At 44.8% G+C, this 26116-nt stretch overlaps 1 protein-coding gene across 3 annotated transcripts in view; it reads right to left on the reverse strand.

The window, feature by feature from the left end:
* The window catches only part of mcf2la (mcf.2 cell line derived transforming sequence-like a), a 31604-nt gene extending 5877 nt beyond the window's left edge, over positions 1-25727 (reverse strand). Inside the window, exons 1-26 of one of the 3 annotated variants that reach the window (XM_076094938.1) lie at positions 25531-25727; positions 12143-12226; positions 11327-11441; positions 9400-9490; positions 4943-5056; positions 4712-4828; positions 4437-4586; positions 4217-4341; positions 4007-4121; positions 3795-3914; positions 3198-3389; positions 2871-3062; positions 2626-2779; positions 2481-2533; positions 2252-2331; positions 2092-2158; positions 1882-1997; positions 1645-1714; positions 1444-1536; positions 1246-1338; positions 1038-1163; positions 724-945; positions 552-644; positions 387-465; positions 214-286; positions 14-114 (exon numbers count right to left, since the gene is read on the reverse strand). In XM_076094938.1, the coding sequence (XP_075951053.1) occupies positions 14-114; positions 214-286; positions 387-465; positions 552-644; positions 724-945; positions 1038-1163; positions 1246-1338; positions 1444-1536; positions 1645-1714; positions 1882-1997; positions 2092-2158; positions 2252-2331; positions 2481-2533; positions 2626-2779; positions 2871-3062; positions 3198-3389; positions 3795-3914; positions 4007-4121; positions 4217-4341; positions 4437-4586; positions 4712-4828; positions 4943-5056; positions 9400-9490; positions 11327-11441; positions 12143-12226; positions 25531-25642 (2947 nt within the window). In that variant the 5' untranslated portion in view covers positions 25643-25727. Of the gene's footprint in view, positions 1-13; positions 115-213; positions 287-386; positions 466-551; positions 645-723; positions 946-1037; positions 1164-1245; positions 1339-1443; positions 1537-1644; positions 1715-1881; positions 1998-2091; positions 2159-2251; positions 2332-2480; positions 2534-2625; positions 2780-2870; positions 3063-3197; positions 3390-3794; positions 3915-4006; positions 4122-4216; positions 4342-4436; positions 4587-4711; positions 4829-4942; positions 5057-9399; positions 9491-11326; positions 11442-12142; positions 12227-19602; positions 19851-25530 lie in introns of those variants that run through there. The other 2 variants (XM_076094940.1, XM_076094939.1) reach the window with 2 other exon arrangements.
* Positions 25728-26116: the final 389 nt, after the last annotated feature.

Below are 26116 nucleotides of genomic sequence, written 5' to 3' on the forward strand. Positions count from 1 at the left end.
ATCAAACATTTACCTTTGTGTTTCGGTGAAGAAGAGGAGTCAGACACCGAGCTCGTCTCCGCCTTCTTCTCCTCTTGCTTCTTCTGATTTTTCTGACCACTGCTACGAAATGGACTGGGAACGAGAAGAAAGAAACGTTAAAAATAAATAAAGGGCATCTTATCCGTGGGTGCGCCTTGTGTGTGCGATGTCTTTACAAGGCTAGACACCCACCTGAGGGAGATGGAGCTGCTGTTGCTGGTGGGACTCGGGAAAACGGAGTCTGAGCTCTTCTGCTGACTGGCATCTAAAACATGAACTGCAGTTGAGAGCGGTGTTGTGCAAAAAGACAGAGAAGAAGAAGAAATGCAAAATGATTTGGCGTTTGTGCGGTGTGTTCACGATACCTCTGCAGGCTTTGAGCTGCTGGGTCAGAACTTTGCGGATCTCGTTCAACCATGACGTTTTAATCTCTGGTGTTGGAGCCTAGATGAGAAAAATCAATAACACAGCATTAACAGCGATAGGGTTTCTTCTCCGCCTATCAAAGCGGCGAGGCTGAGTGAGCTCACCTGGACTATGAAGACTTCGTCTCTGGAGTTACACCAAACCTCAAACTTCTTGTTGTCTCCTTTAGCGCTCTCTGTAATGCCCACCGCAGTCATCTGAGAGGAGAATGAAGACACACAGTCAAGCCCTAATCTTTCACCCCGGCAACTAAAAACCTGATTAATGTGAGTTTACACTGAGGGAGTGCTTGAAGCTGTAGGACGGAGCTTTCTCGTAGCCCTCCCCGTTCTCCTCCCTCCTCTTGCAGAAGAGCAGCGCCTTCTCGTGCAGGAACAGGTGCCTCTGCATGGGCTTGAACCGGGCCAGGTCTTTGACTTTGGCGTGACCTTTTTTGTGCTCCGTCCACACGCTGAAGGAGCCCTGCATCAGCAGGCGACCCAGATCCGACAGGTTACCCTGAAGTAGGGAGAAGACAGACAGATATTTTATCCTCCGCTCTTGCACAACTGACTAAACGGCTGCTCCGAATCATCCAAACCGTCTCCGACCTCGTATCCCGTGATGGCGATGAGGTGCATGGAGTCGTTAACAGCCTTCAAGATCCCCAGGATGGAGGAGAGAGCTTGCTGTAGGTCATCACAGCCGTCGCATCCCTTGCTGTACTTCAACAACTCCTGCAAACACACAACATATGTATGTGAATACAGTGAGACTGAAATAAGCCCACATGGATACACAGTCAAAACATCAGCTCACCTTCAGCAGCAGCTGGTACTTGGTGATTCTCTGGACAGGTTTAAGGAGGTAGGAGTCCAAACCAAGTTTGTGTTCCAGCTTCTTCTGGCACTCCTGGTTCACACAAAACATAAACCAACGAGGATACTTAGAGTTCTTTTGAGCCACACGGAAAGGAAGGTGTTGCTAAAGTACGGGGTGAAGGGTTAAAGGTTCTACCTGGAAGAAGGCACAGTCGGAGCACTGTCTCCACAAGCTCTCAGAGCGAGGTTTATTCTGGCAGTACGCCTCGTAGATCTGCAGGTCCTTCATCTACAGAGAGACGTAAAATCATGTCCGTCATTGATTTGACTTTTTAAGATAAAAGATATGTTTTTTTATTGGCTCATTATGAGTCCACACCAGAAAGCAAGTGCTCACCCTCTCTAAAAAGCAGTGGCCCACTAGTTCTGGGCAGTCAGTGTACGCTTCCAGTTCTTTAAGAAACGTCCTGGAGACAAACGACGTGAAGGTTTAGAGTGTCAGTTATACAGTTATTCACCTTCTTGCCAAGAGTTCCATGAGAAGATTGATAACACTCTCGCATCTGTACGGCAAGCGTGAAGCTGGAGCCAGCAGCTTAGCTTAGCATAAATACTGGGGGGGGGGGGGGGGTACCTCTTATGAAACTGGTAAATTTCAGACATGTTGCCAAACAGGACGACCTTCTTGCTCAGCAGGGTGCTGGGGATGAGGTGAGCCATGGCTGGGTTGTCCATCTCGGCTGCGTAGCCCTGGAGTTTGAACATCACATGCGTCACAGATACGGAGAACAGATGCATGTACCGAATTACAACTCAGCAGTGAAGTGACATGACCAACACTCGCCTCCAGCACGCACAGCAGCTCCTCCACGTACGCTCTCTCCGTCTCCAGCAGTTCATTCATCACGTGGCTGCAACACAGCAAAAGCAGAAGTTTCCGTCAGTTACAGTATCACTGATTTTCTTATCTATGGCTCTGAGGATGATCTTTGACCCCCCCTTACCGCCGAAGCACTGCCAGGTTTTCTTCCTCTTCTGAGAGAGAAGCATGTCTGGTGCCATCGTTATGTATGGGAGGCTCCACCTGGACATGCACACATTCATATGGAGTATTTGACTAAACATGTCTAACCATTTTGAGGGATAATTGACTCGAACTAATCATCATAAAGTAAGAAATTAAATAAAATCCAGCTTCAATATTGACTACTTGATTAATAGTCATGCATTTACCTTTTTGCAGATGGTATTATCTGCAGAGTATCTTCTCTCTTTTCTCTGTTGATCTGAAGGACGGATAAAAAACACTTACCAGGTCAGAGGATTTAAAAACCAAGTCTTCTTCACTAAACCAGTTTATCTATTGATCCAGGCTTACTGGGAGAGGAGAGCGGAGACTTCACTTCAGGCCTTGGTGCCACTGGCTGGACCGGTCTGGTCTGTTTGGCGGCGAGTTTCTTCAGGCTGACGCGTCTCTTCTCGAACATCTCCTGAACGGAGATTTGCTTCTGGAAAACTCTCTCTACCTGGTCCTGATGGAGACCAAACACGATCGCAGGTATTGCAGCGAATTAACTTAAAAACGTAAACCGAATATAATTTCATCCGTTAAATCCTACTGACCCTGAGCTGAGTTGTGAGCACCGCCTCATACTGGCAGCAGATGGCGCTGCGGTCGGCGATGGTGTGCAGCGGCGCCGTGTCCAGGTATCGCTCCAGCTCCTGCAGAGCTGCTTCAGCTCCATCCTGAGACTGACAGCGGTCCACTGGCTGACTGGCCAACAGGAAGATGCCATCCTCACACCACTGTGACGCCTAGGAGGAAAATATTCATAGAAATGATGGACTACAAAGTCTGGAAAAATGTTCCATCTTCTATTACTTAACTCCAAAAAAAAAGATCATCTTTCTCCACATCCCATGCACACACAATCTGGCCCACAGTCCTACCTTCTCCAGAGCGTGGTGGAGCTCCATCGCCCTTAGCAGGAAGCTCTTCTTGCTCCTCAGAGTGGAGCTGATCTCCTCGCACACTCCTCTCAGCTCGCTACACTTGGGCCTGATAGAGTCCTCCGCGTAGTGGGAATTGTCTATCAGCCTGTCACCTTCACACGCCAGGGACAGGGCATGGTCCAGTGCGTCCTGTTGAAACACAGCGGAGATGTCTGTTTTTAATATCGAAATATTGAGGATACGTGGAGAATGGTGGGCTGTCAGCAGTGGACACGTCATCAATCAATCGCTGACTGTGAAACAACCTGTTCTCCTTCTCGGTCCTCTCCGTCTAAGTAGAGCGGAGTGTCCATTACAATGCTGGACGGAGCGGGACACATACTTTGTACAAATCAATCAACCTCTTTCGGGTTTTTTTATATCAGCATTTTCAAATGTGAAGCTTGTGCAGTGATTGGGGGGATGGGATAGAGCATCACATTGATTATATCATTAGCCATATGGCTTCAAGGATGCATCAAAGGGGAAAGTGTCGGGCATGTGTCGCATGATGAATCAGGACAGTGTGTGTGTGTGTGTGTGTGTGTGTCTTACACAGGCTTTGTCCTCGTGTCCGCTGAGCTCTCGGAGGACGTGCTCAGCGTGGGCGGGGCTTACGCTGACCTCAGAGAAACCTGACAGCCGCTCTGAAGTCACGTCGAGATGGGCGCGCACCTGCGAACGAGCACATTGTCAACATGCTGCGCTACGTGCACACATATTGCCGTTAGGCTGTCCAAAGCCACACTTCCCATAATTCAACTCACTTCACGGAAGTGCTGTTCAAAATGGCGGAGCTGCAGACACTGCTCCAGCTTGGTGCGGTGACGCTCCCAGAATTCATCAAACGCTGTCTCGGTTTCGTCCAGCTGACCCAGGAGTCTGAGAGGAAGGAGGAGAGAAGGAGGGAGGATTCATTGATGCGTTCAGGGACAACTTCCTCGCCTGTTAATGTTTGCATGCATCCCTTCTTTTACCTCTGCACAGTAGCTAAGTTTTCCAGTTCGTCACTGGTCATGATGTACTCAGGGTCCGTCTGTAGAGGCTCGTTTATACACTCCAACAGCTGTCCCCCTTGAGACTGAGCCACCTGCAGGTCCTCCTGGAAAAATCCAACAAATCATTTTGTTCAACACTCTCGTGGCAACAGAGAACAATCACCTCCACTGTTCCTGCCTTCGTAACAGCATATCTGACCGTCATCTTATCCTTCTTCAGAGTGTGCGTGTGCAGCAGGTTGGTGGTGGCCTCGGCATCGTTGGGCAACTCCGTCTCTGCAAGCTCAGTGCCGAACGCCTGCAGGGTCTGAGCCGTGGTCTTCACCATGAGGGCGAACGCCTCGATCGCCTGTGGAGGTAGACACACAGGTCGCAAAAGAATAGTCAAACGGGGTGTTTCTGTTTTTTGCCATGGAACACAAAAAGAATAACACTTCAAAATGAAACGGACAAAATGCATGTGCGTGTACACACAGTGCGGTGTGAGATCCAGCTGTCATGACGGTATTCCTGCGTTCCTCCCAGCTCTGTGGTCAGTTGTCCTGGGTCGATATAAGCATGGAGCTCAGTCACCGAACTCAGCATCACCACCTGATAAAACACAACCGGCTGATTATACGAAGTGTCATTTGTTAAAAGACAATCCTGCGTAACTTACAATACACAAAGAAGAAGAGACAGACACGTGCCGTGCACAAGTCACACCTTCATTTTGAACTCATCCCTGTTGTACTTGAACAGGAAGTCTGACAGAGTCCGCTGGAGCAAAGTAGTGGGACGCAACACCAGAACCAAGTGTAAGTTCCCTGGAAATGAACCCTGAGAGAGAAAAACAGGACGTTTTAGTAATCAAGTATGTTTGTCTTTTTAAGAGGAAATCAGGTGTAGAAATAGTCTGTCAGGATAAAATCCAGGCCTTCAGTTTTTGGTTTTATAGTGAGGTTGAAAGAAAATAGTCACAGATGCCATATTTGATTTGATTAACACAACTAAAGAACAAAGTTTCAATATAGCAGCTTTCTTCACTTTATGGTAACAGTACTGCTGGAGAGGTGTGAAGCTAGACGCTGTAAACAGCTGTCCCTCTGCTACAATTCTGAACCATGAAGAGTTTTTTTTTCTGGGATTTAATATCCACTAAATCTCTTACATCGCTCCCTTGTTGCCCCTCCTCATCTAGAAAGCTGTGACTACAAGGTAAATTAGTCCTGTGGCTTTGGGAGCAACCACAGGCTTTTGAGTCTCCACCTCCGCGCTAACAGGGTAAAAGCGTAGAATTGCCTTTACACAGACAACAGCCCAAGAGGCCATTCAGCTGAAAGGCTATATCGGTTATGGCTTCCTCTAAAACCCTGGGTGGATTGCTCCACACTGTTAGGCATCATAAATCGATGTAGGGTGACATGCTCACACACACACACACACACACACATAAACACACAGGGCCAGAGGCAAGCTGAGAGATGTGTGACAAGCTCATTAAATCCTCAGCGGTGGCATAAATTAAGCAGAAAAAAAAAAAAAAAAAAAAAAAAAAAAAAAAAAGTGTGGATATTGTAGAAAACATTGAACATAATCAGGACGTATGAAGTTCGATCACCGCCCAATCAAACATCATTCCTGCTTGTTCCTGGCTTTTCTGTCGCTGACATTTTAGAAGCAGTGGTGCGTCCTGAGCTGCTCATGCAAACAACCAATAGACTAAAACATAGCAATGGAAATGTTTTGGTTCTTTGAATCTCTAAACCATTTAGAGGGCTGCATATGTGAGGAAACAACATACTAACTGACGTCTTGCATCTCTCCAAAATGGTGCCACCCACTGCCTGCATCCGTCGTCGATGTCCATCAGAATCACAGAGAACAGTCCATAAAAACCCATACAAACACTGTACATGGCTTGAATTTAGTCTGCAAGTAGGCCTGCGCTCACACGGAGGCGCACATACATCACAGTCATTAAATGACTGAACGGCGTTGCCATGATAACCATTCTCATTGGGAAAAAACGCATGGAGCGAGATGGAGAGCGCACGAAGGAATGCAAGAGAGAGTGATGATACAGAGAGAGAGAGAGAGAGAGAGAGAGAGAGACAGTGTGTGTGTGTTCGAGGGAGTCTTTTAAAAGTCACTCTGCTGCTCCACTCATTTATTTTTGGCTCACACACACACACACGCACACACACACGCTGTGATGCTGATGAAAGGCAGCCAGGTTGGAAAATTCAACGCTCGCTCTACATAGGTTCCTCTCTAATTTTCAATAACACCTGCAGATGATAAACTGTCAGAAAGATGCAGCTAAAAAGCAAAATAACTGCTATTTGGGACGTTAATTAGATGAAAATATAAAAGCGGATTCTTGTTCGACCAAAAACACAGCAGACAAAAACACAGCAAGCGATACATCTGTAATTGGAATCCATTAAATTCAATAAACCCTGAGAGGTCGCGGTCTAATTTGTGCCTCTGCATTAACATGATAATACACAATCTGCTGGGTGCATTCCCCTGACAGATGAACACAGACATGCTAATGTGCACACACATCCCCTGGACGCACACTTCCACGTTAAAGCGAGGCACACTTCTCACAGATGAAGAGCCCACATAAATAAATGATTAGGATTAGAATATCATTTTCTGTTGACCAGGGTGATTTATATTCTTTCGGGGAGGAAAACCACTCCAGTCGTGTCCTCTAATGACATCCACATTGTTCTCCTGGGAGCTGGATATACCTCCCTCCACATGCTCAAACCCCCTCTGTCTGCATCTCTTTTGGCCATGAAAAGTGTCCACACGATGACAAAGAGATTGACAAAGGATGGCGTCCCGCAACTGCCTTTTAGCCGGTATGTTAAAAGTGGAACAAATTCAAGCCTCTTCTTTGCACCAGCTGATGGAGCGGCCTGTGTTTTCAGCCCGCAGCAATGTTTGCTTCAATGACTGCATATCTATTATCCCAAAATCACAGAGACCAGCGAAAATGTCCCATCTTCATTCGACTGCGAAAGCATGTGGATTTACCCCGTTTGCCCTAATGTAATAAGCAACTGTTGCCTATTTCATGGTGACGACAAAGTTCATCCTCAGTTTTAATTAGACTAGAAACTGCTGGTCAGACGAACAACATGGCAGTGTGAGAGCATCAGGTGCTGTACACTAATCTCTGGCTTTACATGACAATACTGCCCACTCCTCTTTTCTATCTGGCGGGAGAAACGGCAAATGGCAGCGGGCAACCTTGAATGGCCTTGGTGAGCACAGCGTCTCACTGGAAGACGAGCGACCTTCATCCTGCAGTCATTGGCTGGTGTATCTTTTTGAATGGGACTTATGTTTAAGGGTCTAGCGATAACGGGCGCAGCATCTTGGAATCAATAAATCACGACTGCAATTTTGAAATATTAGTAAGCGTCCTGTCAACAAAAGGCACCGCCGACAAGAAGACCAGCCTCTAACCTGCTCTACAGCACGGGATTTAAAAGCTCTTCCAACATGATAATCCACAACAGAAAAGATGAACAGTAACCTCAACAAAAGCCTGAACATTTCAACAAATACAGACGAAAATAACAAATACAGTGTTCCCAGTTGTTTTGAGTGCTACTTTTCAAAGTGCTGTGTGGGAAGGGAAGTAGAAGATGACTCCGAGGAGCAAAGAGACGGAAACACAAAAGTAGAGCAAAGAAGTGAGGTAATGGATAAAAAAAAGACCTGCTTCTTTACACAGATTTTATCTTAGCTATTATGTTTTTATTGCCCTAGTTTTATTGTCATCAAATACAGAACTTGAGTTTTATGCTGATTAAACAATTAAGGTATAAGAGGTTAATAAATGAGCCTTACAGGTGCTGCTAGGTTTGTTCCCTTTGGACAGAGTGATTCCAGTCTTAATGCTCGTCAGCCATTGATAAAAACATAAAATGATATTTGATAAAAAGGACTTTGGTTTATTGTTTCCATGTATTTTGGTTTGTTTCTCATTATTCCACACAGACTAAAACAGGCAGCTACTAATTGGCTCTCTGCTATCAGAGAAACCCACAGTCCATCAACGTCCCCTTCAAGGACGTGGACTGGGCCAATGGACTGGACTAAGATAATAGACCTGGAATGGTCCATTGTGATTGGTGGGGGGGTGTCTTGAGTGTGCAGATGTTTGTGTCTCCAGGTTAAATTGACTTGGTGGAGTAATTATCAAGCGAGGACCTTCATAAAGACTTATTGTCACAGTGGGGATAGTTTCTTAGAAATACCAGGACAGGACTATTAGATTTGATTATAATCAGTGCCCAATTAGCATATATTAGCATATATCTGCATATGCTGAACATGCTAGGCGGTGTAATGCAGGGTGAGCATCTTAACAACAGATGTGTAGGGTGTGGTGAAGCCTTGTCCTCATGTTGGTTAATCATGATTCCAAGATGGAGTGTATGGAAGCCGATAGAGTAGACATAAACTATCACAAAGGGAGCTAATGAGGTAGTGATAGTGTCTAGAGACTTCACCCTTACACACACATGATTGTCTCTCCTCTCTTCGCCTTTTCTCAACTCGTCATCCCCCATTTTCTCTTTTTAAACATTCCCCTGCATCCCCTTCTCTTTCACTCGCGTAACGCCTCTTCGATTCATCGTCTCAGAGAGGAGAGAGAGTTTGACACTGTCCAAGAAGAAGTGGGCTAGTAGGCTAACGGCTCGCACAGTTTGGACACTCTGCGTCTAACAGGACGGCGTCTCATCGCACACAACCATGCACACTCTGTGTTCCACTCCGGCATAACACGCTATTTTTAACTGCCCTCCTGCTTCGTTTCAACATCCAGAAGGAAAAACAACACAGTCGCTTAATTGCCATCAGTGTTCTTCCAATACACAGCGAATAAATCAAAACTCACACACATAATGTAAAGATTGTACAAGCTAGCAAACGCACACAAAACACCAAAACAGCCATTACTATAAGGGGTGACAAACCAAATTATACACACACACACAGCTGACACCAGCAACTACACAGATCTGTGTTAAAAGAAGCAATGCAATGCACACAGTCCAAAACAGCCATTTGTAGTCATCAGAGGTACATCATCAGCAAATGATGCACACAAACAAACTGATCCCATTCACTCACTCACACACACAGGGTCTTACAGCGATGCGGAGCAGGGTAGCCCTGACGGCGGCCCATCGGTCCAGTCGTCTGTCGATGACCAGGATGAAACCCACGGCTGATGCTGCAACGCTGCAGGGGAGAAGCACACACCGTTATCACCACTGTGTCCTTTGTACACCACGTTTAAGTCGTCAGTTGTTGGACAACAGGTCCAAATGAGGAGTAAGGAATGAATTCACGTGCCGCTAATTAAATTCAGCAGATTTCAGCCTAATCACAGAAAATATACTTTGAAAGATGGGGATACATTTGAACATTTGCAGCGTGTTTGTGGGTTTAAAATTCAAAGTGCAAGCTTTTCTTTACAGCAGGCCAGGTCACTGCAACTGACACATAATAGCAAATGTAAAAATGATGTAAAAATGACGGGTACTCAGTGGTCTTCACAACAGGAGAGAATATTATTTGGGGATTAAAAAGCAATGCTGGGAGAGGTTAAATCCTTTGTAACTACTGCCAGTGAGTGTGGTAATCATCTGTCATCAGTGATGATTATTAGAGACCCTTGTGATTACCATGGTAACCTTGGCTCTGCGTTAATATGCGTGCGTGTGAAAATCTTCATTACATTTCATTCATTCCACAGGCAGCGCCATATGTAGCAACCTCATTAAGCTAGTGTGTGTGTGTGTGTGTGAATGCAGTATTTCCGGCTGAGGTCCTGCTGGGCATCTTGACATCTAAACACACAAGTATAACGAATAAAGCCCGACGCGCACAGGCACACACTGTGGGGCCAACATAGAAATACTGCCGAGTTGGTCCATCTGGGCGTCATTATCAGCCAATTTTCATCCTCACTCACAGATACATTAAGAAAACATAACACTACCCAGTGAACGCTGCGACATCAAATCCTCAATCCATCTCTACTGGAATATTTTTTTCAAACCACTTGAATGAAGCCGGCTGCAAATCTGAGGGAGATCTTTGCTATTCCAAGACAAAAAAAACACACAAATCCTTAATATGCCTTTGCATCCAGCAATAATCCATTCCTCCTTCAATTTCCCTTATTCCGCTGTTGTCAGTGTTCAATCCCTGCATCCACAATCATCTGTTTGCAGCTCGCGGATGGAAAGAGGTGACTGTTCACATCCTTAAAGAGCATCTCCCTCCTCCTTTCCCTTCTCCCTCTGCTCCTCCACCACCTGCCTCCCAGCCTCGGCCAATTAAAAACAAGCCCTGCATCTTGCTGTTCCCCCACAGCCAATCAGGGCGCAGAGTCCAGCCGATTGGCAGCTGGGTGCCGATAGCTGGCGGGGAGAAAGGGAGGGGGGGGGGATATGAAAGGTGATGAGCCACAAAAAAAAAAAAAAACTGAGACCGCCATGACACACACACGAACATTTGTATAGAGATGCATACATCTCCATCCTTTCTCCTCCCCTTAATTATGTGTGTGTATGCATGAGTATGCGGCACTCAGCAATAAAGGAGAGGTGAAAGAAAGGGAGGGGAGATGAGAGGGAGGAGAGGATAAAGGAGGAGAGGAGGAGGAAGGACAGAGGGAAGGAAAGAGGTGTGTATAATGATACAATTTCAATTCAATGAGCAAAACAAATTGTGTTAAATTCAACCTCAAGCCACATCTAAAACCTTTCTTTCAAGGTGAGGATTATTGCGGTATCTTAATTCTATCTACAACTAAATTGTATTATTTTATACATATAATATTTCTTGTTTCTTTCCATTCTCAAAATATATTTCCGTGCAATCTTCCATTCTCTTCAAAATGTATTTCTTTATGTCTTTTGTGCAGTAGCTGTCCTTGCGGCAGGCCTTTGTTATCGCTCTGCTGACACCTGCTGGCTCCACGTGGTATCGCACCTTCACAAACTGGCCAGACCTTTGTTTGTTGTCAAACCAAAAGAAGCTGCGGAGGTGCGTGTCTGTGATGCTTACCTGGGGATGTTGCTAAGGTAGCCGAGGACATTTTGGACCTCCTCTTCCTCCAGCTCGCTGAAATCTGGGAACTCTGGCAAGACGATGACGGGGTTGCCGTTCATCCCGCGGCCCCCTGGAGACACAGAGGTCATGATTCAAGATTAAAATACATGCGACATGATTTTAAATCTGTTTTCCACAAATCACTTCTGACCGACTTTCAAAAGGACAGAAACTAAAACAAAAGTGTGAAATCAGACGGGCCTCAGACACACACACACACACACTAGGCCTTCTCTTTCATTGGTGGGTCAAGTTGCAAAGCAGATCATCATGATGATGAATTATTCACATGCCGTCACTCGGCAGGCATTATCGTCACGGTAAACCAACACAGGGCCCGAAGTGTGTGTTTCCGTGTGCACACGTTTCTATGTGAGCAGTTGTTTGTGTCAAACTTTAAACGTGATGCTTCTTTTCATGAGAACTTTACTTTCCATGACAGGACTACTTTGGAAGAACTAGTTCAAGTACAGAATTTGTGTACTTTTCTTACTTTTTTAAAATATAAAATCACAAGAAAAATAAACAGCACAACAGTAATGCATTGTTTCATTCAATTGCGTTTAAGTGTATTCAAAATGTTCGGTCTAATTGTGTTAGAATGTAGAAAAACAGTGGTCGCTAGAGTTGCAGTTAATTAGTTCAATTTTGGTAAACGAGAATCTCTCACAAGCTAATTAACACTAAGCCTGATGGTACAATAACACGAGAATGGTGTGTGCGTGTGTGTGTGTGTGTGTAACGGCCGGGAGAGACAGGAATCAAACCAACCTGGCCGGATGGCAAACTGTTTCTGGAGTTCAGAGCCGATTTCTGCTGCACACAGGGGACCATCCTCGCTCTGCAGAATGCCGTCTGAGGAGAAAGACCCGAAACACATCGTTATTGTCCCCCTGTAGAACCGGCGGACGAAGTTATCAGCTCTTTGCGATTAAGAACAGCCGATTGCATTTGGCTGAGGTCGGCTGAAACGTTACAAACGGGATCAGGCGACAAAGACGAAGAAGAAACTGTGGGGAGCGTCGTGGCAGTTTAACCACCTTCAGATATGGAGCCAATAATTCAGTGTGACCCATCTTTATAGCCAACAGCTGAGGTGTGTATGAAGTGTACATATAAACTTGTTGGCCAGCTGTTATATGTGTATAGACACTTCAGATGACACTAAGAGAAGAGACCAGGAAGTGCAAGGAGGAGAGCTTCCAAAGAGGAGAAAGGGAAGGAGAGGGGAGAAAGCGAGGTAAGATTTCCTCCTCTCTCCGGCCAAGCTGGATTACAGTAATCTCATTTAGCCCTCTGAGACATGTAGACACAGAGACATACAGAGATAAAAACAACGTTCTCCACCACCCATTCGGCTGCCATGTGTGACCCATGTATGCGTCTGTGAATGAAAACTGTGATGTTTCTGTCATGTCAGTGTGTGTGTAGTGCATATGTGTGTGTGTGTGTGTGTGCGCTCGGCAGTATGGACAAAGGCTGGCGCTGAGAGCGGTGTGAGGGGAGTGTTGCAAGGTTTCCAGGCAGTATGGTGGGGCTGGCAGCGAGCGGCATCAATTACCATCTAAGTGCAAAACGAGCAAACTGTTCATATTTTAGAAGAGAGCCAGCCGACCAATCGGCTTTCTTACCGATACTTCACTGGGCTTCCATGTGCAGAAACGTTTTTTGTAGATCATACAACTAGCATCCTCCATCATAAATGTTCTTGCATCGTGCAAGAAAACTGCACATTCTGTCATGATCAGATGTGACCCGAGGACACTGTTGTTTTTCTGCATGTAATGAAGATTAAGGGCTTAGATCCTCGGTAACGCTACGCACAGTGTGTCAGCGCACCGTTGGCTAGACTGTGACTCACACCGCACACTGCAGGTCTCATGTGTAGTCCGCACTTAGCAGCATGCGTTAGAGCCGTTTATGACTAAACAGGCAACGCAAAACACATGTAGTTGTGGTCGGGCAGGAATTTATTACACTGGAAAGGAACACTGGCTGGCGCACACACACACGCAGTTGTAATGCCAGTCAGGCACTGGGCATGGCTCCTGATATCAAGGGATTACATTAAGATGACAGAACAGTGACTCAGGAATCATCCGGCTTTGATACACAAACACCATCACACTGACATAAATCATACATTTTCTACCACCTCGAGAGTAATACGCTACAGGAGAGAGGCAGCAGGGACAGAAGAGGAAGGAAGGAAGCAGGGAAGGGAAGATATTAGTCAAGGATTTATAGAAGAAATTATATAATTTGGCAAAAAAGGGTAGTAGAAAAGCAGCACAGAAGAAGGGAAATAGTTCGGGAGAGTCGAAAAGAGCAGGATGCAGTTTAGAGAGACGGTAAAGCAGGTCCACTTTAATAGACTTTAACAGACCACAGAGCTTCCACCAAAGTCGACCGGCCCTGTAATTTAACCCGAAACAACAACTCTACCACAATTAGCAGAAACCAGAAAGAAGGAAGGGAGGATGTGCTCTATAAAAAAACCACAATAAATAGAGCTCGAGAGGGCCACGGTTGTCTTTTAGAAGCGCTCCCACGTTCAGACTGTGTGCGAGCAAGTCGTGTGTTTCAGACAGCTGTCAGTTCAGTGTGTCGGGCAGTAAGCCGGGGTTAAGACCCAGACTCTGGAGCTCCGCCAGACATGTGCATCCCTCTCTGACTCTACTGTGTCTAGTGTGTGTATCTGGAGGAAGGCCTTACAACACTGACAAAAATGTAGGCGATAGGAATCACAGCTTTCGAGTCTCCATCAAAAGAACTCTGACCCAGGAGTCACTCAGCATGTAGTTTGCAGGTGGGAACACACAGCTGATTGAGATCAGCTAATCAGACCCCTTTTCCACTTTTACAACTCGTTGTACTCCAAATTAAAACCAGCTGTGTCGTCTACCGTCCACTTTTCAACAATTCTTTTGATTTTCTTGTAAATAACCAATAAACAAACTTTCATCAACCACGCATGCTCGTTGGGGTGAATGGGTGAGGACTTATCAGACATTCAGGCGTCGGGCTGCTTTTCACTGGTGCTGAAACCCTAAAACTCCCCGCTTTGTCCTCAGCCGAATGAATGAAATTAAGCTATAGCGGCCAGGGCTGCAAGTGAACCCCTTTACCCACCAAACACACACACACACACACACACACACACACACACTACTGGAAGTGGGGCAATGCAGCCAAACACAAATAGTGATTATGGGGGGCCTAGAAAGAATGTCCCTCCGCCTCCTTGTACCCTTCCCCCAAGCCCTGACACCCCTTCACTATTTCATTCATCCTTTTTTCGGGGGCTTAGCTGAGGGGAAAACTGATACATAACCCAACTACCTTTAGAAGTAGATATTACAGCTTTGAGCTCTAGTTTATCAGTGTCCCTTCAGCTCTATTCAACAGGTAAAGTCACCCTTAAGTTGCTCTCAAAGAAACAAGAAATATTGTAAGAACTCGTGTCATTACTTATATTTACGTTTTCAGGATTTAAATATGGGACAAACTCAGCAACAAGTAAAAGCCAACTGAATCACATAGATTCTTGAGTGTGTCTCCAGCTGAAAGCCTGTTTGTGTGTGTCTGCATGTGTGAGAGAGGATTTAGAGGTGAAAGGGGGGTGAGGCAGTCGGGGGAAAAAAAAAAAGTGTGGAGGTGCTCTGGTCTCAATAGGATGAAATAGAGGACAGGGTTTCTTTACACATGCCTACATATTTAATGTGTTGGCCTGGTGCTAGTTGATACTGTGGATGTGTTTTCTGTGTGGTAGGAGGTCAACAGCAGAACAACACTTTACTGTAAAATACACACATTGTACACGACAAGGTGGCCATCTCTTTCTTTCCAATTTTGAGCCACTGTTTCAACAATTGCTATCATTTGATAACCATTTTATAGGTGAAAACATTGTTTTTGTTTTTTTATTTAGACATAAACACAATCACCAACTTTGTGAAGGTATTATCTTGTTATATGAAACATGCATTTTTTAACCACTTTTCTATGGCGCTTGGAATCCTGCCAGCCTCACAAATGAGGGTTAAACTAATGAATCAGTCTGCTGAAATCATGAGGCCAGTATCGGTCTAACTAAATAATGTCAACTATTGGCCTTCAAACGGCACTATAGTCTAAAATACCAGCAAAACACAGTGTTGGTTTGAGGCAAAGCCTGCAGACTGATTATCTCATCTGTCTCAGCATCTCACCCCACACACTTAAACAATAAATGAGCGAGTGCACACACTGTGTATATGTGTTTGGATTTGATTACAGCCAACACTCCTTTCCAATGTAATTTGTAAAAACCCAATTTGTGAAACGCACTCTTGGTTAGGTCAGCACTGCGAGGTGAAAGAGGCAACGGCTCAATTAAGTCTCATGAAGGTGCAGTCCATTACACACACACAAAGCGTCGTCTATGACCGTCTCGCTCACAACGCCTCCTCCTCTTCCTTTGTTCCACGCTCGAGTTCCTACAGGTTTTCATTGCTGACAACACATTGTCAGTTCAAAGATGGCAGCCAGCTGTTCTGTGCTGGTTATTGGCCGCCAGTGCTGGTGCGCTGGTCAAAGTTCAAAGCCACAGGAAGCTGTGAGGGCTGTCTGATGTTCGCTCAAACACACTCATGCAGGCACGGGACCCCGGCTGAGGACTGTGCAAACAAAAACAAGCATGACATGGCTGGACGGAGGTGCATCAACACGCAGAAACAACCTCAGACACAGAGAAACAGACACATACACACAATGCAGGCATAACTTCTCAGCTAGATTCAAGCAGTTTGTTCAATAGATTTCTGTTTTAAATAATAATCCCAATATTTCGGGCTGCAGCGAAGCGCCAAAGTCAATAAATTGTTATGTCGAGTGAGCTCAGCTATTGATCCTGCCTAATGCTTTGCCATTAAAAAAAAAGTAGAGGATCGAGACATTCATAAGACGGACGTCCAGCAGTCAGGCGTCACGGAGACCTTCAGCCCCTCCATCTGCTGCTCTGGTATGCAACAAATGGAACGGACCGACTTGGAACGTAGACTTGAAGGCACTAGGTTGGAGAAACGAGGTTTGTGTGTGTGTGTGTGTGTGGGGAGGGTGTGGCAGCGGGGTTAAAAGTTGCTGCGTTGGTATCAAATGCCAGCAGAGAGATGGCCAGCTGCGTTGTGTGTATTTGCATATAGAGAAGCGAGGATTTGCCAGCCGCTCTGCAGCTGTGTGTGTACATGCACTTGTGTGAGGGAATCTGAGCTCTATTATCTGGCATTATAGTCAGGGTTTACCAAAGTCCCATCTGTCACTGCTGTGGGGTATCTGACACACACACACATAGAGGACAGGGGCAGAAACACACACACACCATGCCAAACAACAACTGGGTCAGACGACCAACAGTGGCCTTGAACCTGTGTGTGTGTGTGTGTGTGTGTGTGTGTGTAGTGCCCCATGTCCAACTCCCGGAGTTTGAATTAGTGTGGATCAGGAAGAAAAGCAGCCAGACGAACATTAAAATATTACTGATGCTCACACGAGTTCAATCCTGATCGTTTATGCCATCAGGGGACACCCCACTGAGGATATTCCAACATCATCTATATTTGCTTTTCTGCAATAGTTTCCTTGGTTGAGTCGTTTTGATGCAGCAAAGCATCAAACATCCTACACATGCATGTCTTTGTTGAGGCCAAGAAGCTGAAAGTCGTGTGCTCTTCCTCCAACGGTTAGAAATCCACAACAATGGCTTCAGGCCCGTCTCCGTCACTGGCAGCGAGCCCTGATTTACTGAATAGATGGTGGCATCATCATCTCAGCAAAACAACACACTACTGTCCCCCTGTCTGCAGTCTGTGCTGCCGTCACAACACACGCACGCAACAGATCAGAGGACGAGTACCCATCCAACGCTCACGCGAATCCGCTGCAAAATCTAACAATTAGCAGAGAAGATTTGAGCTTCCTCAGAGCACATATGAATAAATACATGAATTGCATTAAGTAAATACAAAAATAGCTGTTGGCACATAATGTAAAGTTATTGTGAAGTTAAAAATGTGCATCCACCACATAAACAGCACTAAACTACAAAGCGCACACTCGCAATCTTGTGGGTTTAAATGCAGGTCCTCCTCCCTTCCTCTCTCGCCACCTTTTTTTAGCTGCCTCTGGCTATGCCGGTTATGACACCACACAGAGCAAAGAAGAACATGAAAACTGAGGAAGACAGAGAGAATAAGAGGGAGGCAGCGAATGACTAAAGAATCCAGGAGGTCTGTGTTTTTACTTGCCCTCAAAGAAACCTGCAGCTGTAGGAAAACACTGACGCTACTCTTTTACACAATGACATCATGCACTGGAAGTAAGGCTTATCCTCTACTACGATACGCTTAAAAGGTCACTGAGGGTGTGTTGGATTGACTTTAGGAGGTTTTGAGGACAGTAGGAAACCACCTCAATTCAAAATTGAGAGTACACTGATCTTGGCTTGCACAGGAATTTGATCCTAATAAGTTGATACTAAATTGTATCTGTGCTGAAGTTGAACAGGTCATAATGAAAAGGTCAGCAATCCTCAACAGAAAGCGATCCTTCTCTTGAAAGCTTACATGTCGGGCACGATGAGAAGGAGATCTGCCCCAGGGTCACATGCAGCTTTGGCTCATTTCAACTAAGTTAGAAGGTGTGTTTGCATCTTTTTGGCCGAGGACAATGTACATTATGCCGAATGTATTAATTCTGACCAATGTTAAAAGAGGCATTGCGTCAATTTTATAGTTCAAGTTAATTTTACTTGGGGTGTCGCATTTAAAAGGACACGTCTAACACATTGGATTTCCCTCCTTTTTAAAATCAGTCTCTTGCAAACCCCCTCCCTTTAGACACGCAGGACGCTAAAAGCAAATGGACTTCAGGTCATAGCTACACAGTGAGAAGTCACTGGAGCTGCTCCGAGCTGTGTGTTAGCCTGATAAATATGTTGCTACCTTCAAAATCAATATGTTTGATCTGTTGTGTCTTGCTGTTGATGTCATCCTATCCCCCCCTCAGGGATCATTAAAGATTCATCCCATCCACTTTATACAATCTAGCTCTCTAGTACAGTTATTGATAAAGTACTCTTGCTTTTGTGTTGCTGCAATTTTGCTGTAAATGACTCTGGAGGACAAAATAAATTGACTGACTGGTACATGACAACAACTGCTGCTAAGTCCAATGCAAACAGGTCATTTCAAAGCAACATAGATGCTTCGTGTTCTTCTGTGAAACATACACGCATGGATCCACATCCCAGACTGCATTACGGGAGCTTAGCTGAGACTTGTCAACGACTAATCTTGATTTGGCAAAAAAGCAACTGTGGGACAGGTTGATACCTTGTTACTAACTGTGTGTGTGTGTGTGTGACCAGGCTGCATACGCTCATGAGATAACCTCAGTCCATCTGGCAGGAGAGCAAACATGGTCACTGCACAGCAACACAAAACAAAACTCACCACAGACACACCTTAGAAAATGCTGCCAGCTTGCTCTCCGCTGTGCGTGCGTGTGTGTGTGTGTGTGTGTACTGTACACGGTAGGACCTCACGTTAACATACAGCTCGACCCCACAGTTAGAGCCTGAGGAGCACTTCACATTAGGTTATGTAACCGTCTGATGGACGCAAACGCCTTCGGCAGGGGAAGCATCTTTGGACAATGAGACGAAATCAATGTGGGCAACAAAGTCAGGTCATGTTCATTAATTTTGCTCGTTCATACTTACGACCAATCTGCTTTTAACAGCCGATTATGGAATACTTGTAACGACATTTGTAACACACACACACACACACACACACACACCTGCAGAATTCTCACATTATTATCTCTCTCTCTCTCTCTATAGACATATATATATATATATATACATACTAACGTATGTATATATATATATATATACACATACTAACGTATGTATATATATATATACACATACTAACGTATGTATATATATATATACACATACTAACGTATGTATATATATATATACACACACATACTAACGTATGTATATATATATATACACATACTAACGTATGTATATATATATATACACACACATACTAACGTATGTATATATATATATACACATACTAACGTATGTATATATATATATACATACTAACGTATTCACACACAAGAAACACACACCCTCCACCAACACAGACAGTCCAGTTCTTCCTCAGACACTTTACCTGTCATCATCTTCAGTTGCAGCCACAGTCTGGTGATATCGTGGCAGAGTAGAGACACTCGGTTTAGAGCCATTGTTTTTGCCAGTACATGTATGCCCCCCTGACACACATGCACACACACACACACACACACACACACACACACACACACAGTTAAAACACACTCACACACAGCCGCATATTCTGCCAGAGCACATCGCGGCGGAAGTTCAGGCAGTCCATTCCACTGTGGCAGACGACTTCAGCCGCTTACTGAGCTGTCAGTGCATCAGCGCAGCCCACACACACACACACACAGCTCCCCCCCCACCCCATCTGTACCAGCCAGCGAGGCGGAGTTTCACATGATCCGCCTCCAGTTTCACATGTCAGTGTTTTCACTGAAAGGCTTCAGCAACTGCTAATAAATAATGATTATCATCCTCCTTATGAATAATCTCTGCAGTGTTGCTATTTAGTTGATGAATTAGATTTCTGCATTAATACATTTATTTGTTTTGAACACTGTGCTGTATGAAAGACGGTCTAAATTAGCTGCGTTTGAACGCACCGAGCTGGCAGAGTAGTGAAATAAAAGTTCAAACTTCAGCTAAAGTCAACACAAAGTGTGTACTCATGGTGCCAGAGGGAACGGAGGCCTCTTTCGCTCTGCTTTTCTCACACAGACACAAAACACACACACACAAACACACACGATGCCAGTGAAGACAGCAGGGGGACCCAGTGTGCCACACTAACACATTCTCTCACACAGAGATGCAGTGAGAAGCTGGACTGGTGAAAACGTGAATAGACCCCTCAGGAACTCAATTCATGAAATGCTTTTGTGCTCAGGAAAACACACATTTTTAAACTGTTGCTCGTTCTCCTTCACATGAACAAGGGATACAGTAACTCCTCACATTTGATTTTCTCACGAGGCCATCAGTTCTGCTTGTATCTTCCCGACCTGCCCCAAATTATCATCTCACTTAATGATGAAAAACAATGCATGTGTGAGATTAAGAGTTAGATTAAAGATGGATCTCTCCGTCTAGTCTGAGATAAGATTATCAATAAATGAAGGGATTCAACAGTTTGAGCCGACGGGATTTAAAAAGATGTGACAATGGAGGTCGGTTAGCGTGTTGTCACAGAGCTGTGTGAAAAAGCAGCACCGACTGCGTGTGTGTTTACCTCCTGTCAGATTTAGATGATAGAGCACGTTGGCTGTGCGACAGGAAAAGCCAGAGGCTTTATAATGGTTCATTTCCTGTCTCCGCTGCCTTATGCTCCAGCAGCTCTGACAGTAGCCAGTTTCACCCACGGGTGGCTGATTTACAGTCACACCCTGAACACTCAAATTTATTTTGGTACACTACAAGTGTCAAAAATGAGCTGCTTTAAGACACTTTGTGCATTGTCTTATGTATGTGGGAATCATCACGACTGATGATCTCAACAGTAGAAACCAGCCACAAAATAAACTTTATCGTGATCTTCTCTTATGAAAGGCTCGTCATCATCCGACAGGTCATTCGTGGACTTCATTTGTTCAACAATAAACGGTGTGTGTTAGTGCATCAGTTAATACGACACATGCGAAGCCTCTAACATCAACGGGACATCCGAGTGTGTTGACATGGGATGCAGAGCAGACTTCAGAGTGTGTGCGTGTGTGTGTGTGTACGGGATGTGGTGCAGACTACAGCTAGAATAACTCCCAGCTCGATTATTTATTTGAGACCCAAAGATCAAACACTATTGGCCGGCCGGAGCGTAAACAGGAAGAGACCAATTGAGAAGTGACTCACAGGCCCGAAACAAGCAGCAGAGGAGAAGAAAAGGTGTGAAGGGTTTGAATCAGCAATTAACTGGCTGGAAACCAGTTACAATGTCTGAAAGATACAATGAAGAGCAGGACAGTAAAGAGAAGTGTGAGAGCAGAAAAACAACGTGCAGAAAACTCAAACAAATGTTGTGGGAGAAAAGAGAATCTACAAGCGATTATGAGCCATTTTTATCAAAAAAATCAAACAGTTATGATAATCTAACTGTGCATGCATCATCATAATCACCACCAACTGTGGCTGACTGGTTTGGAGAAGGGAAGTCAATCAAACAAAGACCACAGCCAGGCGCCTTTGCTACATGTGATATCTTCCTCTTCCCCCTATTTCTATCCTGTCAAATAAAACACTGACCACATTTAAACTCATGCTTTATGCATGCGACAGATCTGTCACAAGTATTTTTTTTAGATGCAACTGTCATCCGGGGAGTCATTAAAGTTCTAATAAACCCCAATGAAACAAATTCAACGCAACAGGGATCCTCTGTTGTGGGTCTACGGTCCATGTTTTGCTACAACGACGGCTCAAATCCGGCTCACAGAACCTCCAATAAATCCCCGATCAGGAGGACGACGATAAACAAGAGGGAGAAGAGAGAGTGTGTGTCGAAGGGTCGGGGTCAGTCAACAACCACTCAGATGATGAGCAGGGATTTTTATCTTAAAAAAGGTCAGCAGTTGTCAAACAGGTCAAAGAAACAAAGAGCGTGCTGCAAGAGGGATTTCACGGGAAAGACAATCATGAGAATACCCGTGAAAAAGGAAGTTTTGACACAAGGGGGGGGCCTATGTCACGATGGGTCATCATTCAGGGAAACACCAGAGGAAGTTACAGCAGCTAAACAAAACCACAGCTTTAAAGATCTACAAGACAAATCTGCGCAAGTATCTCAGCTCGCGTCTTAGCGTCCACATTTCACACCCCAAAACAAGCAAGTCGTGGGAATGTGAGCCGATGAAGCAACAGCAAGGAGGAAAATAAGATCAAGAGCAAAAAACAACGCAGCACCTGTCTCCGTGACACAGAATTTGTAGAACAGCTCTTGCTAAAAATACACACGTCATCTCTAAATACAGACCAAAGCCAACAGGAAACGGACCAGGATAGAGCTGAATCGTCACCGATCTAAAAACCATCAAGCACACACTGCACAGTCTTCAGACACCTGGGAGTCTGCCCGATCGATGGAGCACAAATACTGTCTCACACGCACATAGGTTCTCAGATAATTAAGTCAACTTTTATTGAACCTCCTTGAGTAAATAAGGATGTAGTATATTACTCTTGTTCACATGTACTTTGATCCCCTTCGATAGACCACAGGAGACATTTATCAGGGGCAGAAATAAAGTCGGTATGTTTTCTTGTCCAGCTTTGAATCTTTACATAATATGAAAATAACATGAAATGAACAGCTGTGCATGACTGACTGTGTTGTCAAGCAGCTCCACTCAAACTCCAAAGAATAGAAAACTAACTCTCTCCACGGCCATTGAATCAATTACTAATCACCCTTTGTAGAAACGCCTTGAAGACAGAATGCATCATCTGTGCCGTCGTCACCCCGCTGACTATGCAAGCACATGAATTCAAAAGTCAGCGAACGCAGCAGTTTATTGCATTTTTCATTTATTTTCACTTTGTGATTGCGATGAACGCTTCCTCTTCACGATAGAAGAGCAGAGGCGGTCTTGTTGAAGGAAACAAACATGAATTGGTGCTTTTCTGAACGTTTAAGGGTGTATATGTGACGCTTGCAGCTCCTGCTGTTGTCCTCATGGAGGACTTTTCATGAGGGTATTGGAATAATATACATGTAATTATCATGTGGCAATCAAATGCAAGAGATTATGCTACCTTATGCTACATCATGATATTGACTTAAGAGTTCAGTCTTTTCCTCCCTAAAGAAACCACGTTTTCCATCCCAACTTGAGCCCTCTCCACACACACACACACACACGCAAAACTCACGATGCAGCCGTTGACAGCACTGGGTGCATCTGTAGTAGCTCTCCATCTCCTCCACAGAGATGCGGACAAACCTCTCTCCTGCATGTTCCTGTCTCCTGTCTGTGCGTTCCTTCATCGCGTCCCTCCGTCTGCTCTCCTCTTCCTCCCTCAGCGACAGAGACAGAAGAGCATCGCCCGCCTCATCCTGCTCTCCTCATTTGTACTTCCACTCCCTCCCCGTCTGTCTCTCTTGCACACACACACATACACACACCTGTGAGAGTTATGGAGCGATTACACCACTCCTCTTTCCTCCGCCCCCTCCCTGCTGCTGTGCAACTCTGTATACCTTTACCTGAGCGAGACACTCAGAATACATGCCGATAAATAATCACTTGCACTGCATTTTTCCTCGTCAGTTGCCAAAGACACCACCAATTTCATGTAGTGCTGACTCCTTTAAAATCCTTTCAAAATAAGACTATTTTAAAACAAGACCCTTGACGCTGCAGATAAGAGTTGTATATATTAAAGGGTTCATAGTCCAGCAAGGAACTGGTTGTCAGTGTCTCCAACTTCCTGCCTTAAACTGAAAGCTTTTAATCTGCAGCACAACTACACAAACTAGTATTCTGGTGACAACCTTGCTATCAGACCTATGCTGGTTTGTCAGCACAGACTGTGAAATTTTAGCTACAACTATGAAGTTCTCAGCATCATCGGTGGCGGCACATGTGAATCAGCTACACGCCCAAAGTCAGATGTCTTTGTAACACATAAAGAGCCGAAAAGGATTACAGTGTTTGGATAGAAAAGCTGCGACACAAAATCATCCTCCCATAATGTCTACAAACCACGAGGACTCCTCTGACCTGTCTGGCTCCTGAGAAAGTTGTTCATGTGGACAAGTATTGATAAGGCTGTGCCGCGTGACTAACAAGGGAATTTTTGTTCCCAATCGATGCATTTTAACCGACTAAACTTGCCCCGCGACCCTTGAAGTGACTTCTTTCCAGAGGCCGACCGGTGAACACTCTCCTCGTCTGCTTGTCTGCGTATATTTGCGATTCCGTTTCCTTTCTGCTGGTTGACGGACGCAGCAAAGGTTGGCCGACATGATGAAGACCAACACCAGTCCGCTTGTCTTTCTAATCAGTTTCTGTTTATCCGTCCGCGAGCAAACGTTTCTGCTGCTGGTGTATTGAGACATACTGTGAGTTATCAATTAGCCACTCACAAGGTATATATCAGGTGATCAGTTACAGAGGTCAAACACCAAAGAGGGCAGCGTTCAAAGATTTACACTCTGTATAAAGTGACAGCTAGTGCCTCTGCCGGTCTGCTCAGTCTGCACATTAAGGAATACGTTGGGAAGTGCAGTGCATTCTTTTTACCGTTTACTGGATGTTAGATGAGAATATTGACGACTTCATACAACACAGACACTGGTCCTAAAGGCCTAGCTTAGCACAAAGACTTGAAGCAGGAAGACAGTTAGTTTAGCTCCCTTAAAGTGCCTTTCGACAGCTCCAATGCCGTCATATTTACATGTTGTATGTGTGAATGTATAGCATATGCAAATACACATCACAAATTCACAACTCTACTCGCAAGCGTCATGAGAGCAACTCACTATTGTGCCACGCGAGGACAATCCTGGTATACTGATCGAGTAATAGTTATTTATCCAGCATAATATAAGCTGCAGAAAATACCATAGTAAAAGCAATTAAATAATACATTCATTTAACATAGATTGGGGATAAAGTTGTTTTAGGGGTAGGTCCCTGAACTTGACACTTACTGTAAAGACACCTCAAATAATATGTATTGATAATATCTAGAGTGAGAAGTACATGTAACATTGTGTGTGTGGTATTTCATGTTATTGTTCCCTATGGTCAAATTTCAAGCCACTTAAACTACCGCAGACATACTGCAGCATCAGCAGTAAACTACAGAGTAAGTTCCTCTATTATGTTTGAATAATAAGGGGAGAAACACGGCAGAGAGGAAATCCTGTCCCGTCATCCTGTCACATTGATTTTAAAATAAGACACTACTGACCAGAACGCTCTGTGACGCGTAACACAAAATATGACGCGAAACCTTTAACCATCAGCGCCGACAGACTAACACCAACCTGTTGGTCCACAGCTCCTGCGGGTCAACAGACCGATGGACGCGGACAGGTCGTGAAGCAGTCCACTCAACACCCCTCGGCCCTCTTGAACTAACTCCAGTAGAGACATCATCACATCACAGCAGCTTTCATACTACGTCTGAGAGCTTGTTCTTCAAGCCGCCCGCCTCTCCTCCTCCTCGATGGAGCTGCTGCGTTTGCTCTTGTGAACGAGCGATTGTTTATCTCACTTCGTGTCTGCTGTGTTTATCGCAGGAAGAGAGGGGCGGAGGGATGACATCAACCCCTCTACAGCTAATTATACAAACTTAGCAGATATGTGTGTGTGTGTGAGATTTGGACGGTTCGCCCAGGGTACTAAAGTACACTAAAAACAGATACAACCACCTTGTTTTTTTTGTTTTATTTCCAACTTAAAAGCGCATCAACACATTCTCTGGTGTCAGAATTAATCAATAATGTGTGTTTTTCTTCTCCAAGATAAAGAAAGTGTCAACTATCCCATATTATCTTCCCAATAACACCTACCAACTCACTTTGTCCTTATGAGGAAACTGGTGATGGATTTCTTCATCAACACATGATA

Source organism: Anarhichas minor, unplaced genomic scaffold (assembly GCF_050575085.1).
Source record: "Anarhichas minor isolate MPS153535 unplaced genomic scaffold, ASM5057508v1 ptg000018l, whole genome shotgun sequence".
NCBI lineage: Eukaryota > Metazoa > Chordata > Actinopteri > Perciformes > Anarhichadidae > Anarhichas > Anarhichas minor.